The sequence below is a fragment of the Tachypleus tridentatus genome, chromosome 2, assembly GCF_004210375.1.
Source record: "Tachypleus tridentatus isolate NWPU-2018 chromosome 2, ASM421037v1, whole genome shotgun sequence".
NCBI lineage: Eukaryota > Metazoa > Arthropoda > Merostomata > Xiphosura > Limulidae > Tachypleus > Tachypleus tridentatus.
In genome coordinates, this window is record NC_134826.1 from 94,976,457 (window position 1) to 94,988,961 (window position 12,505).

Here is a 12,505-nt window from a genome sequence, read left to right on the forward strand (position 1 = left end):
ATCATTATTTTTATGCATTCCCTCAATTCATCTGCTTTCCAAGGGTCTGGCACTTTTTCCATACATATCCTCTTGAATTATTTTGGTGGTACCATATTGGCAGGTCAAATTTGGTTTATACTCTTCCAGTATCTTCAGGAGTATCAGCTGCATCTCCTTTCTCCCTTTTCATCTCTTACATAAGCTTCAGTCAGTGTGTTTCAACTTCATGCCTGGCATTTAAGTAATCCATCGCACAACATCAGAGATTGGTGTCTTGAGCAGTGTTCTTATTATCACATTCCATTTGACATTCTTCTATAAAAATTTATCAAAGGAAATAGTTTATTTATTGTCAGTGGTGTCTCAGACATGGGCTTAGTCCTTCATATTGCCTTCCTTTGGTCATTCTGTAGTAGGGAGTTAATATATGGAGCAGATAAAGAGGATGCATTGGCATAGGTGGAGAGAGTGACAAGGTTAAGATTATTATGGATGATATAGTTTGGCATAAAGAGTGGAGCAAGTAAAGGAGAATTCATAATGATAAATTGGCAAAGAAGAGAACTCTTTGTCTAGATAAAGTTGAAGTGTGAGCAGAGGTATTATCAGAAATACATTTTCAGTATAAAAAAATTAAATGTTCAGAGGTACTTCCATCACTGCTGTAGCTGTTGTAGGTGTAACAGAGTGATAGAACTCATATCTAGGTAGCAGCAGAATAACCAGGTGGAGAAAGGATCAAATGACCCTTACAATATTTTAAAAAAAATTGTTTACAATCCAGCATATTATTAATGTGAAATAAGATAAGCTCCTCTTTGTTTTGTTTTTTAAGTTTTGAATACTTTTATTTTACAAGTTTTATTTAAGCCAAGGTAAATCACAATTTTTGATGCTGAATAGGTACAAAAAGTAAAATGTTTTTTGTACAATACTTTGTAACTAACAATATATGTAAAACAAATATTTTCTTATTTTGTTTTATGTAATACACAGCAAATAACTTATTTCTACAGTAACAGCTGTTGATTTTCTTTTACAGTGACACATCACATCAAGAGTTATGGAATAGCTGGAACTTGGGTTTCAGTTGGATTTATTGTTGGTAAGTTTTGGCAAGATAGTCTATATACGTATGTATGTTTGTATATACACTGCTGACCAAAATCTTAAGGCCAATGAACATGAAGAAAAAATATGCATTTTGCATTGTTAGACTCAACCACTTATTTGAGTAGAGCTTTGAAAGATGAAAATAAGAAAAGGGAAAATAAAAATAAAAATTTTTAGCATTTAATAGGGAAAATGTGAACACTACAAAATTAGGCTAAATACTACCTGGTCAAAAGTTCAAGACCATACCAAAAAGAAGTCCTAAACAGGGTAGGAAATGCCAAACAAGAGGTCTAAGTAGTGAGTTGCACAGCTGTCATTTTGAATAACTGCAAACATTTGCATTCGAGCGATCAATATAAGCATTTGCAGAAGGTTGGCTGGAATGTTATTCTAAGTGGTGGAGATGGCTTCACGAAGATCATGCACTGTTTGAAATTGATGTCCATTTCTATAGATTTCCCTTGCCATCCACCCCAAAACATTTTCATTGGGGTTCAGTTCGGGTAAACACGCTGGATGGTCCAAAAGAATCACATTATTCGTCATGAAAAAGTCCTTTATTCTGCGGGCATTGTGGATTGCAGCGTTGTCTTGCTGAAAGATCCCGTCATTTCCACACAAGTGAGGGCCTTCAGTCAATAAGGATGCTCTCTCCAACATGCCAATGTAGCCAGCTGCTATTTGACACCCCTCTATAACCTGAAGCTCCATTGTTCCATGGAAGGAGAAAGCACCCAGATCATGATGGAACCTCCTCCACTTTGTCTTGTAGAAAATGTATCTGGTGGGATATCCTTATAGTGCCAGTAACGTTGGAAGCCATCTGGACCATCCAGGTTAAATTTTTTCTCATGAGAGAACAAAACCTTCATCCACTTTTCTGTGTCCTATGTTTGGTGCATCTCAGCAAAGTTTAACTGAGCTGTTTCGTGGTGTGGAAGAAGGTGTGGCCTTTGAAGATGTTTACGATATTTAAAGCCTTTCTCTCATAGAGAAAGTCTTATTGTTCTTGAGCTGCATTCTGCGTCCATAAGGGCCTTAATCTGGTTTGACGATCGGCTGGTGTCTTGCCAGACAATCCGTCAAATTCTCCTGCTCAACGCCGGCAAAGTTTTCTTGGGCCAACCACTTGAAATTCTCATTCTGTATACCTCAGGGTCTTTTAAGAAATTTGCAACAGTAGTTTTACTACACCCAATCTCACCAGCGACAGCATGTTGAGAGAGACCTTGCTTTTGCAGTTCGACAATTCTGCCACATTCAAACTCTGTCAATTTTTTAGCCTTTGCCATGTTTTTACCCAATGTAACTCATGAGATGTCAGTGGGAAATGTTGACAACGCTAATGCTTTAACAAAAATGACTAAATTTCGTTACGTGTTTACTGATTAATGCTTCGTTTCAGTATGGTCTTAAGCTTTTGACCAGCTAGTATTTAGGCTAATTTCATAGTGTTCACATTTTCCTCAATAAATGCTAAAAAAGTTTGTTTTTTTATTTTCCCTTTTATTGTCATCTTTCAAAGCTCTACTCAAATAAGTAATTGAGTCTAATAACGCAACATGCATACTTTTTCTTTATGTTCATTGGCCTTAAGGTTTTGGCCAACAGTGTATATATAATTTGGGTGTCCCCTTTATTATTAATGAAATTTATTATATCTGAGCCTGAGAAAGTGCTTGTTTTATTAAATTTACAATCTGTAAGTTTAGGAAAAAAACTTGTTTTAAATATAATATTTTTTTTCAGTGGATAGAGGTTTCTATAAGTTTCATTGAAGTCCATGGTTTTATTGCATCAATAAAATTTCGAAGAATTTGGTTTTGATAATAGAATATGAAGAATTTTAGATACCTTTAACATTTTTTTATTGTGCTATAATTTAGTTTATAATGTACTTTATAGTGTGGGTAAATTATGCAAAGAATTATTTATGGAAAGAAGATTATGAGTAATTTTTTCTTAATATTTAACAGAGAGCATCTAATTAAAGTTATAGAATGAGAAAAGTGTATCACTTAAACTTTAGGACCTCCATCCTTGAAAATAATTTCTAAACAAGTTTGAAAAACATTGCTAAAGTTACATATATTAATTTTTAATACATATTTTCATACTCAATGAGATAAACTCTGTTTTTATTTAATTTTTAATCCTTTTTAAATGGTTTTCTTTATTTTTGTTTGAATAATATTGCACTCAAAATTTTGAATTTTTACATGACCCTTAAATTAAAATTTCTTCTTTATGTTTTTGTGTACTTTAACTTAAAAAGCTTTGTATTTTTGAGATCCTACCATCTATGCCACTGAATAAAAATAAGTTATTGTGTGTACTAATTTTTTGTTGTTTATGACAGCTTACACAGTAGAAGCCCTATTAAAGATTGTTGGACTGGGTCTGTTTGGATACTTCCAATCTGGCTGGAACATGTAAGTTTCAAGAAACATGTTATTTTTCTCTTCAATATAATATTTATCTCACTTGCTACAAGGTCAAGTGAACTGACCAACCTCATAACTGTTTTGTACTTGTTATAGTTTCCATAACATAACATTTAATACAGTATGTATATCTTCACAAAATCTGGCAGACTTTCAATAAACATTACAAGTGTTTTGTAAACAAAAATCAAATTGTTAATGAAGTATTTTTACTAAAGATTTGCCTATATATACTATTTTATTTTTTACTAGTTCAAGTGCAAAGTGATTCCACATTAAGGTGAAAAATACTTTTATTTGTCTTAGAAATGTCAAACTCTATTTGCATAATCTCTAAAATCTCCTAAATAAATTTCATTTGTTCTACTTTACTGATGAAGCTTATAACCACAAAAATAAAATGTAAATTACCTTTTTTTTTTTCTAGAGTGACTTCAAATTGTAACATAAAATTACATTTATTTATTCTAAATAACTTTTTAAACTCAGTATGATGTAGTGAAGGTTAGTCCTAACTTGAGTTCTGGAAAACTTAAGTATCATAAATTATTTTCTCAAGAGCCAATAGATCTTTGGCTTAAAAACTCTGTTGTTGTTTTCAGACAAGTAAGTTTTAAAATATAATTTTTAAAACTATATTGAATAAAGAACTCACTACTATAAATTTCACTTAAGTTCTTTTAAGTTATTGGTCATAGCTTCCTGTTTTGTTTTATCTTCAGATATGATTTTATCGTCACAGTTTTGGGTCTTGCTGGGATAATTGCAGAACACTTTAATGTTCCTTTCTCTTTTGTTATAATTTTACGTCCACTTCGTTTATTAAGGTATGTTCAAAGTTATCCATTTGGAAACATAAAAATTAGCTTATTTTTTGCAGAAAAAGGTTTTGTTTCATAGTTCTTAACCTGATTGTATATTTTAAAGAAAAACTATTTGGTATTATATCAAGAATGGATGTAAGTAACACTGAAACTTTTCATTTGCTCAGTTTTTTATAGAAGAAATGTGGGCATACACAGGTCTCCAATGTATTAATATTTTGATTTCAGAAACATATATCTTGTATACTTCTTTTTTATTTTAAATTTAGATGGTGTAAATCATTATGTCATTGAATATTTTTGTATAAATTTATGAAATATGAGAAAGAAATTGGTGAATTTTATAACCCATTAAATAATCACTTAAATATGCTCCTTGACGGCTAAGTAGTAAGTGTAAGGACTTATAAAGCTCAGAATTGAATATTTATACCTGCATTGTGATGCTTTAATCTTAACAACAAAAACCCAATCATTTAAATATTTCTTTTTCAATTTGAAATTTGTTTTTCTTTTTGAGTTAAGAATGAGACATCAAATCAATATGGTAGTTTCTAACCTAAGCATTGTACTTTAAGAATTCTTTTTTTTCTGTTATTCTTTCAACTCTCTCCATGTGGTCTTGGTCAGTTTGATAACCAAGTGACTTCTAGTACTCGTATAGAGTCTTTATAAGTTTGATACCACTAACTTTTGATATAGTGTGTATGATTTTCAGTAAACATTATTAGCCTTTCATGTATAAACAGAAATCATAGTTTTTACTGAAGTATTCTTAATAAACTGAAAAAAAGTATTTGGCTTAGGATATATCAAGTATACATTTTTAATAATCCATGTGGAAAGTAATGTTCATGTTAAGATTAAAAATACTTTTTTTCATCTCAAAAATCCCAAATTTCATTTGTGTAATATCTAAAAACCTGATAAACAAGTTTCAAGTATTTGTTTGTGGTAAAATTTTATACCAAGTTGTTCAATTTGACTGACTTTATAACCCCCACTCCCCCCAAAAAAAATCAAAATAAATCTCAATTACCATCCTTTTCTTCTTATAATGACTTTAAGTATAGTGTGAAACTGCATTCTTTTATCATAAGTAGCTCTTTAAACTCATAACAGTATACATCTATTTGTAATTAAATTTTATTCTTTTCTTGTCTTCATGTTTTCTCTTTGAACCATGTATAGCTACTATAACTGTTATTGTAAGTTGTAAATTACTTTAGAAACACACAGCTAACATTATGCTATCAAATTACATTACCCACGATCTGCTCCAAGCTTCTTGCATGTGTGCTTCATGAAATATCTCTATGTTATTATCATTGTTTATTTTACCTCATTTAATGTAAACTAACCTAAAGAGATCTCTATTTTTATGTTTTAACATTTTAATTACTTTTATAATAATAAATAAAGAATAAACAAAAAACAAGAAATACTTTCTCGTGTTTTTTGTCTCAACTATCAGCGACATTGAACCCTACTCTTTTTTTTTTAATTTAATAGTAGTATTGAATTAAATAATTTTATTTAATTAAATAATGCTTCAAGGAATCTAAACTAATAACATGCAAAAAACAGACAATTTCCTCTACTATTCACAGTTTTTCTGGCTTTCTAACTATGGGACGTGCTAGCTGTTTTAATACCCTTAGGAACCAAACCCATGCTATAAGTGAAATTAACTATTCTGTGTTCATAACACAATGTGTTATACAATGTGTTATTTGACAGATAAAAATTTTATGAGAAAATATTTACAGAAAATGTGTCACACTTGAATAACTTAAAAGTTATATATCATAACATAAGCAAAAAGTAGCTTTATAAAATTTTGAATGCAAGACACTAAAATGTTGTGTCATATGCAGTAAATGATACCTGGGGTGAGAGGGTTAAAAACTGATAATACTCACTAAAATTATGAAGTAATGATCTCTTATTATCTTTTAAATAAGGATAAAGTGTAAAATTATTACAACAAGAGAAAATACTGATTTCATTAAGTTGAAAACTGAATCCTTTATTTTTACTTTACACTGAAAATTTAGACAAAAGTTTCTTCTCTCAACAGAAATTGGTAATATTCTGTGATGAAACCATCTGTATATTGTTTTTAACAACTTTGTAAATTTGGCTAATTGATCTCACTATTTTATTATTGTAGGTTATTTAAAATGAATCGTCGATATCGAGATGTACTTGGTACTGTTTTCATTGTGCTACCTCGGTTTGGTAGTGTTGCCTTGGTCTTGCTGATTGTGTACTACTTCTTTGCCATCATTGGAATGGAATTGTTTTCTGACTTTAATATGACAAACTGTTGCAAGTAAGATACATTATAAGCATTTCTATAATGTTTAGTGTATGAATTCTAACTCGTATCATTATGGTTATACGACAATAAAAACTCTTCATTATAAGAGATATCTTAATAGATATAGTAAATACTTATGATTCTCAAAACAGTGTTTTTAATCTAATTAATTAATTAACAACAAAATAATTTTCCCTTAAGTTTAATTTATGATATCTTGATATTTTTTAGTATTTCGTTATACTGTCTTGCTTGGAATAATCTTTATGGTTAGAAGATAATTCATTAAATGTAGACTGACATTTTAATGTTTTTTAATGATAAATCTTATCAGAAGACAGTGGCTTGAAGTAGGATATATATAGTAACACCTGAAAAGTTTCTTTTTCAAAATAAAATGTTAAGTGTTTCCAATTGAAAACAAGATATCACATTAAGTGTTTACCAACTTTTTTTAGGCATTATAGTTTTATTTCAAACCTCGCTCACGTTCTGTGATTTCATCTCTCATCAAATATTTCTTCTTTTTAAAGTTTTTTCTACATTATTGTCTTTTATTTTTCTGTGTTTGCAAAATCAACTTTTTCACATTTAATTCTGATGCAGAACTCTTAACTAAAACATTAAGTGTTCTGTAATTTTACATTTGTGTATTTATATCATTTATACAGCAGCAGTCAGGTATATATTTTATTTCAGCAAAACCATCAAGCTCATTGCAAATATTTCACATTTTTGATGTATGTTCACTTTTCTGACATTGCAGTTCACTCATGGTTTGGTTATTTACTAAATGTCATATGGAAATGATGGAAAATAAGAGTATTTACTGTGACAACATGCAAGATGGAATTCTTGAACAAATCTGTTACAAGTAATTCTGACATCATTGGGATATTGAAGATGAAAGCTGTTAGTATTACAGCTTTACTGCGATGAAAAGCCAGGAAACAGCTGTCTCCCCTAACTATCTCTCATACCTGTGCCCAAAGACGAGTATCTTTCACAACTGTGATCCATAACTATGACCAAACACAGTTGTCTCCCACAATTAGGATCTATACCTCTATCAGAAGACAGCTGTTTCCCATAGCTAAAATCTATAACTATGCCCAAAGACAATTGTTTCTTAAAACTAGGATTCATAACTATACTAAAAGACAGCTGTCTCCCAAAACTAGGATCCATAACTACACCAAAAGACACTCGTATCGCAAAACTAGGATCCATAATTATACTAAAAGACAGCTGTCTCTTACAACTAAAATCTATAACTATGCCAAAAGGGATCTGATTCCTACAACTACATTTCATAACTATGCCCAAAAACAGTGATGTCGAGAAATCCTACTTGTAGAGAAATATATATGCAAAAATGGCTCATTTGGGTTGAGAAAATATTTTACATAGAAGGTCAAAACGTAGTTCGCTCTTCTATGTAAAATATTTTTCTCAACCCAAACGAGCCGTTTTTGCATATATATGTCCAAAAACAGTTGTCTCTGACAACTAGGATCCATAACTATACCAAAAGACAGTTGTCTCCCACAACTACAGTCCGTAACTGTGCCTAAAGACAGTTTTCTCCCACAATGAAAAATCTATAACAATGGCCCAAGGACATAACCAAATGACAACTGTCTCTCACAACTAGGATACATAACTATACCAAGAGACAGAGGGAAGGAACATAGGAGAAAACATTGGGCCACCATCCCTAGCAGTTGAAATTTTAGGTGGAAAGGAATGATTGGGATGTATAATAATGTATGAGATGTGGAAGAAACTTTGGAAGGAGTCAGTGGCATAAATGTTGGAATGACAATAACTACGTGCAAGGAGAAGAAGGAAATAAGTATTGGGAGAGAGATGATAGACAGAGAGCAATTGTCAAAGAATTCAAAAGGGATCAAAGTAAGAGTGTGAAGAATGGCATTCAAGTCCCAGTCCAGTAATGGAGTTTGAATAAAAGGTTTTTGCAGGAGGAAGGAGTAGTATAGAATAGTAAACACAGAGAAGAAAAAATCTTGCAGATAGGGGGAGAGACAAGATTTACTTGACAAAACAGCCCAAACTTCACAATAGAAGAAACAGAGAATGTGCAATCAAACAGTCATGTAAAGAAAGAATTGAATTGACCTAAGGTAGAATGGTGAGGGGGAAATATTGGAGGAGAGACTAAAGGATATAAGCCAGCCATTTCCATTGGTATGCCACAGCAGTTGAAGAATGACAAGAGTGGGAGAGAAAAAAATGCTGCACAAGTAGAAAATCTGGCTGTGCAGTTGATGGACCAGACTAACCACACACATGAAGGTGAAAGGATATCACCTTGTGATATAAATGTATGAGGCTGAACAAGAAGGGATGGAATGTTGGGAAAAGGAAGAAGGAATTTGGTCAAGAGGAAATGTAGAAGAAAAAGAGTAACACAAGGTTGGGCATGCCAGAAAGGAGCTATCAACAGAAGATGGCATTAGATGTCCTGAATCAGAACTGATATCCAGATGAGAAAGCAAAGTGGAGGATGGGCACAAAGGAACAGATGAAACCAGTCATGACTGACAGCTCCACTACCAGGACTGGAATGTGAATAATAGGAAATCAGAATAGTGGCAGTGTAATATTAAAAAGTGGGAAAACTGCATCTATTTGAATATTACTAAATTGAGAGTAAACCCAATGGCAAATCAGAGAGTGAAAGAACAATTTTATGTGTAGGAACTGGCCCCATCTTTAAAGACTATCCACAGCTATGTTCAGAGTGTCCATAACATGGCAGGCAATCAGGTTCACCCAAATGGAATAGGCCCACTAGAGAAGGATTAAGGTTTTGAAGCAGAGGGTTCAGGAATGGGTACCCTCTTGATGGTTGATGTGGGCTACTACTTTAGAATTGGCTGAATAGATCATGAGCAAGTTTTTTTTGACTGTCACCATCTCCAGGATGTTTATATGAGGAATGTAGCTTCTCTGGAATCCCCAACAGAGAACCTCCCATAAAGATGGAGAAGGATAGGTACAGACTTTGATGATGAAGTTCTTGATGTCAAGTAAATGGAAATGTGTGAGATGGGCATGACTAAATGAACAGTATCCCGAGGTAAACAAGGTATTATGTTGGAGTGAAGAAAGACCAATGAGCAGCTTCATGAAGAAGAGAGGAAGTTTGATTCAAGGATTCTTTTGGGAACAAGTAAAGAAAAGCCAGTCATCCATGTAAAAATGAAACTGTATTCCCAGACTACTTAGAGGATGAGTGAAAACCCTCGTAATGAGATTGAAAACATATGGGACAAATGAAAGGGCACAGAACTGATAGAGTCATGTTAAACCATATGTGAAGCATTATAAGTGATAGGGGAAAAGGAAAGAGTGGTACATGTTTGAGTGATAAGGTTTTGGAAACCTGAAGAGGTTTAAACTTGTTCTTTAGAAGGCATAGAGGTACCTAAGACAAAGTCAGGTGGTGAAAAATGTTCCTCATTTTGTCCTCTTCAACTTCTCTCTCAAAATTCTGAGATAGGAAGTGTGTGACAGGTGTGGAAAAAGAGGGTTCAGGTAGCAACATGGGCCCCACCATGCACTGGGCAATGGCTGTTGTGTCATCTACAGCCAAAATACTTTTAGGATTATTTGGAAATTGATCATTGTTCATAATTCAAGTCGAATTATAAATTCATAGTGTAGAGAAACTGTAAACACTAGTTATACAAGTAAAAATTTTGACATGTCTCAACAATGAAAAATACAATTGTGCTGAGGAAAAGAATTTTGTAATTAATGCACAAATGTAGGTGGAACATTTGTATATGGAGTTGTGTTTCACTGTTACTAGTGGATGGTTTTACTGCATGGTACATCATCATGCATTACTGCAATTTCATATTCATGTGAAGTTTACAAAATGCTGGAAGCATGCAAGTCTCTCATTGGTAGTGCAATTTCAAGAGGAAAATAGCTTTCTGTATATGGAGGTGTGTGGTTATATCAGAATAAGAAAACTTTCAGAGGTAAAAGTTTCAAGGAACATTCATTATCTTAAGTATATGTCTTGTCCAGTTCTACATTATTCTACTACTTTCTTTTTGCAGTCTCATAGCAACAATGTGCAAAAGTATCATGCTGATTTACTTTGACTTGGTTCAACTAGAATTTTTTTTTTTACTAGTTTTGAACATAAATCGATAAGTTTGCTTATCTTTATTCTTCTCATAAATTTTCTATTATATTGATAAAAGTATAAAAAAAAGTGTTAAAAGTTAATGAAAAAATCACAGTTAATGAAACAAACTGTCCCACAACTTGAAATTAGAGAAACTAGTTTCAGCACATTTGTATGTTCTCTTCATTGTCACATTTTTCTTCTGGACACCTGAATATGTCAAAACTAGTTTCTCTAATTCTAAGTCTTCTGATATATTGTTCCATTAACTTAGTTTTTTTCAGTTACTTTTTAACTACTATACACCTAATTGTGTGATTTTAATACAATAAATAATGTATTCTAAGGAGTAATAAAACATTTTCATCATTACAGGAACACTACAGTGGAACAGTTTTATTATTTTGATAACAACTCATTGGCTGAAGGTTACTATTATTTAAATAACTTTGAAAATATCATCAACAGCTGTGGTAAGTATAATATATCTGTAGAGGAGAGCATGAAATTACAATTGTTATTGGTACAGTTTTAATTCAGTAGAGTTAAGGTTGAATTTTAAATATTAAGGTTTTATTACCGAAATAGTTTTGCAATAAAGAAGTACATTGATTTGTCTAAACTCAGCTTATACAGAAGAAAGTTGTGAATCTGTACTTAAAAATGTATCTTTTCAAGTATTCTGTTGATAAATGGTGAAATTATAAATTGATCCAACATCTTACATGTCAGCTCAATGTTACTGGAAATGCAAATTTTTAATAACTGCTTGCTGATTTCATTCAGTTAAATCAGAGTCACAGTCAGTCAAAAGTAATAAGTGCCTTCCTAGTTTGGACATTTCTTTAAGTACTATGTGAAAGCTGTCAGGTTTTTTCATAGTAATTATGTGTAAAGTATTGGTAGTCATTAACTGACAAAGGAAGATTTTTCTTCTAGATGTCTAGTGACTATCATATTGGTTCATGGTGTCTTTATATAAACTGATGTTTCTCGTGTTTCTTTTCTTTTGCATTGAATATTTAACTTGTTTGAAAAAAATTAATGATCAGAATTTCATTTGATACTACTCAAATAGTGTTGTGGTTGGGCATTTAAGATGGCTTTATTTGTAAGAATCTACAACACTATTTCCTGAGTAGCTGTGTTGAAAAAGTTACTGTTTTTTGTTGGGTTTTTTTACTAGTAGTTAACTTGTTAAATCTGATGGATTTTCAGAACTGGCTTATAATATGTGAAACAGAAAGTTTATTAATTAATATGGTTTTATCATGTAATAAAAGTTGCCTGCTGAAATGTATATTTTTTTAGAACTGTCTCATAATGCATAAGTGAGAAAATTTGTCAAGCAGTATTGTTTCATCATGTGATAAAAGTTAACCTGTTAAAACCTATACTTTTTAGATTAGATTATAATTATTTTGTCTTGCAATAAAAGTTAAGATATTTGAACTCATGATTCAACAACTAATAACAATAGAACATGTAGTAGAAGAAATCCAAATTTAGATTTTGTATTTTTAATAGTTACTCTTTTTGAGCTGATGGTGGTCAACAATTGGTTTATCATTATGGATGGTTATGCTGCTGTAGCAACAGAGTGGAGTCGGATTTTTTTCATGCTTTTCTATGTGGTTACACTGGTAACAAC

At 31.8% G+C, this 12,505-nt stretch overlaps 1 protein-coding gene across 5 annotated transcripts in view; it reads left to right on the top strand.

Annotated features, from left to right (window-relative positions):
• LOC143244594 (two pore calcium channel protein 1-like) overlaps positions 1-12,505 on the top strand; it is an 86,855-nt gene that overhangs the window by 67,061 nt on the left and 7,289 nt on the right. For 3 of the 5 annotated variants that reach the window (XR_013025220.1, XM_076489560.1, XM_076489563.1), the window contains exons 16-21: positions 1,025-1,087; positions 3,458-3,530; positions 4,265-4,369; positions 6,540-6,701; positions 11,230-11,327; positions 12,382-12,497. Coding sequence is in view for 4 of the 5 variants with exons in the window: in XM_076489560.1 (XP_076345675.1) it covers positions 1,025-1,087; positions 3,458-3,530; positions 4,265-4,369; positions 6,540-6,701; positions 11,230-11,327; positions 12,382-12,497 (617 nt within the window). In the remaining variant the exon portion in view is untranslated. The remainder of the gene's footprint in view (positions 1-1,024; positions 1,088-3,457; positions 3,531-4,264; positions 4,370-6,539; positions 6,702-11,229; positions 11,328-12,381; positions 12,498-12,505) is intronic. The other 2 variants (XM_076489562.1, XM_076489561.1) reach the window with 2 other exon arrangements.